Here is a 3,511-nt window from a genome sequence, read left to right as displayed (position 1 = left end):
AACACTTTTGGTACTAGTGCATATAAGCTTGCTAATATGGATAATTTTTTTTCATTCCTGATGATGACATAATTAATGTCGAAATATTGAATCCCAACACGATGGCGTGTATTTCAATACTTGGAGTATGTATTATACTTTCAATCAGTATATGTGTGCAATTCCCATTGGTGGCATCCAACAGGTTAAATGCACATACATCATTTTTTGGCATTAAGGAGATTTTATTACTATATACCACTGTACTGTACTGCAAACCAATTCAAATCTCGGTTAAAAAAAACACTGGTCTGTTCACGCATTTAGATACAGCCCGTATATACCTATATATAGGAGTTGCTTAACAAGTTAAGAGGGCCACAAAATCTTAAAAGCTTTAAGTCTCAAAATCCAGGTAGATCCAAGTAGGTAGAAAAACCCAGAACACATGAAAACCAATAATGCTACTACACCAACTGAAGAAATATAAGTCATTTGTAGTATTTTTCAAGGCCTGTATATTGCAGGTTGATCTTGTTGACCCATCCCATTGGAATTATTCTTGACCCATAAATATTATTCTTTTCCCTTAAAGCCCCATTCCCGTCAAAATTTCAGTTTTAAAAAAAATCTAATTTTTGTAATGTTATAAAGATTTATAAATATAATACAGAATTGCTAGTTTAACTGAATTTAGACATTCCTAAGAATGAAAAAAATGTAAAATAAGACTGAAATTTAATTTTAAATGGATGAATTGTTCATGTTTGATTTTGCGATAGGTCGTGAGAAGAAATATCGTAGGCGCCGAAAACATTAGCCTATCCAACGCTGCTAGGCTAGGCCTACCTTCCCTCGATTTAGGTTCTGTTATCACATAAAAACTGCCGACATGATATTTTCCGTTGCTAGTATTGACACTTGTGAAATATAATATTTCATAGGAATTATTTCAAATTTGTTAAAAAACTGATTCTGACTGAGATTTTGACACTTAAACAAACATATCTCAGCCTAACCGAACGACCGCATTGTGCGAGATGCAAAGTATAAAAACTAATCTCACTAGAGAAGGGCGCACTTTATTGACTGTATAAAGTATACATAAAAGCGAGAGTATTCCCAGTGGATGCGATCTACAACCTCTGAATTTGCCTAAACGATGAATTCGTCGAGAAAATGGTAATATTTTATGAGAAATAATCTGTATTTCTCATTTTTTTTATTCTTTTGCGTAAAACTAAAATTCATGCCAATATTTTTCCATGATTTATAATAATTGGAGTAATGAAAATGCATATTTTCTAAAAAAAGTCAGTTTTTAGTGAAATTTTGCCGGGAATGGGGCTTTAAAATTAAACTCTTGACTTGTTTAAACAAGTGCATGCTACTGAGAGCCTCAATATTATAGTGTACACTAACTATTGATGAGTATCAAGTATATATCTGGCTTGCATGAATAAGGTCACAGGGTTATGAACAATTCAATACTGTACAGCACTACTTTAATGCAGAAAAATATTAGAACAGTAAAGTCAAACATATTATTTTTAATGACTATGACAAAATGGAGCTTTATGAATAATGGTAGACACTTGCTGCATCAAGAAGATAATGATAATGATGCTCTTGTGCTCCTAATCAATAATAATGTCCCATCTACAACAGTTGAACATATATATTTATTCAATTGTTTTTATATACTCTTTTCCCACTTATATTTTGGATTAATTTATGATTTTTCATTTTTTACTAAAGAGGGCCCCTGAACGTCAGCTTCCCTTCGAGGAAGGGTTACCCTATTTAAACATTGTCGAAATAAAAAATCTTGTGTATTTACATAGGTTAAGTGCTAATCACTGCTGCAAATTAAGTTTTATGCATTTTTTTAAAAATTTCACATGAAACAAAAAAATGAATGTCATTCCTATTAACGTTTAATTGTTAATTGGAAAGAAGATTGTCTTTTATAGTAACCCATTACCCTGGAATCAAAAGCTGTCACCAGAATTTTTTTAATCACAACCAACAAAATTACATTCCCTAACATCTCATAAGAGGTTAAAGTATAGACATGTTGTGTATGTCTTTTTTTTTTCTTCTGAAAGGGATTCCTACCTATGAGTAGAACAGCAACATTCAATTCTCTTTTCTTAAATTTCACAAAAGAAACTACACAAAATTGTGCTTGGTTTATTATCGATGAAACAGTTCTACTAAAGAAACTATCATGAATATATCACAAGGAAATGAACAAAACATTTTGATTGTTACTTTCCTCAGACAGCAAATACTTTCAGTAAAAAAGGCTAGGCAATAACAATTGTTATTTACAAATGAAGGGTGACGGACTAGTTGAATAGTAATGGTCTGTTTCCTAAAAATCATTGTTCAATGTTTTGCAGTTTATAACTGAATCATGTTTCATAGAAAACATTGTTATAGAAAAGTTTGGTTTTATTTATTTTTTTTATTCTATTATTTATTAAATTAAATATTATTTTTTAGCATTATCATTATTATTGTTGTTATTGTTATTATTATTAACATGGAAAAAAGCTTGTAAGTAGACCAATAATATACTGTAGTGCTGTATTTTTCTATGTTAATACATTTAGAAATCAGATGAAACTATTTGAGGTTATTATTATTGTTAATATTAATTATCATTATCAGGACTTTTATTATTGTGATTATAATATGAACAATATATCATATATACTGTGTATGTGTGTGTGTGTTTATATAATAGTTGTATATAAATCATAGTGGTAATGCTATAATTATATGTATTTATTTATAGATGTAATAATAATTGACAATAATTTAAATCAAAATTGCTCACTTTCATATTTTCATTAACTGAATTTTACATATGCCTTCTTGTTTCCTATTTGTACTCCTAAGATGAAATATCATTGCTTCATCCATGGATGTGATGCATGCCATACAGTATATGCCTCCATATTTTGTCTCAGTATGTTACATAATGGTTTGGTACAATATGCAAAGAAGAGTAGAGATTGTCATGTCTGTATCTTTGTTGTATTTAATACAATACTTTCTCTAGTTGTACTCTCTGCGCTTTTGATCATTTATTTGAAATTAGCGCATTATAAATATTTTATTATTATTATTATTATTATGTACCTTAGCTCTTTGTGCCTCACACCATTTATCGCCATATTAGTTAAAATTGTCCCTAATTTCTGATTCCTTTTGGTGCTCAGTTCAAAGTGATATTCAATAAAAATTTTTGTTTGCAGATATTTTGGTCAGGAAAATGATTACAACGTATTGGTGATGGATTTGCTAGGACCAAGTCTTGAAGATCTGTTCAACTTTTGTAGTCGTAAATTCACAATGAAGACTGTGCTAATGCTTGCTGATATGGTTAGTGTGACTAATTACAGTAAAGATAAGATAAAACTTATTGCCATAAGCCTGGTTCACGTCGAACTTTATCTAGATATACCCGTCTTGAAACATGATACGATAATCCCCTAATTGCGTTCGATGCCAAGTTAGAGCC

The 3,511-nt window shown here is 30.3% G+C and overlaps 1 protein-coding gene across 1 annotated transcript in view; it reads left to right on the top strand.

Annotated features, from left to right (window-relative positions):
• The window catches only part of LOC117122373 (casein kinase I-like), a gene marked incomplete in the record, with an annotated part of 17,007 nt that overhangs the window by 2,922 nt on the left and 10,574 nt on the right, over positions 1–3,511 (top strand). The window contains 1 exon segment of the mRNA XM_033267924.1: positions 3,246–3,372. Coding sequence (XP_033123815.1) covers positions 3,246–3,372 — 127 coding nt within the window.

The sequence above is a fragment of the Anneissia japonica genome, unplaced genomic scaffold (assembly GCF_011630105.1).
Source record: "Anneissia japonica isolate Jap-2015-1 unplaced genomic scaffold, ASM1163010v1 scaffold288121_len269371_cov247, whole genome shotgun sequence".
NCBI lineage: Eukaryota > Metazoa > Echinodermata > Crinoidea > Comatulida > Comatulidae > Anneissia > Anneissia japonica.
The sequence above is the reverse complement of the archived record's forward strand: the minus strand, read 5'-3'. Positions and strand labels throughout refer to the sequence as shown.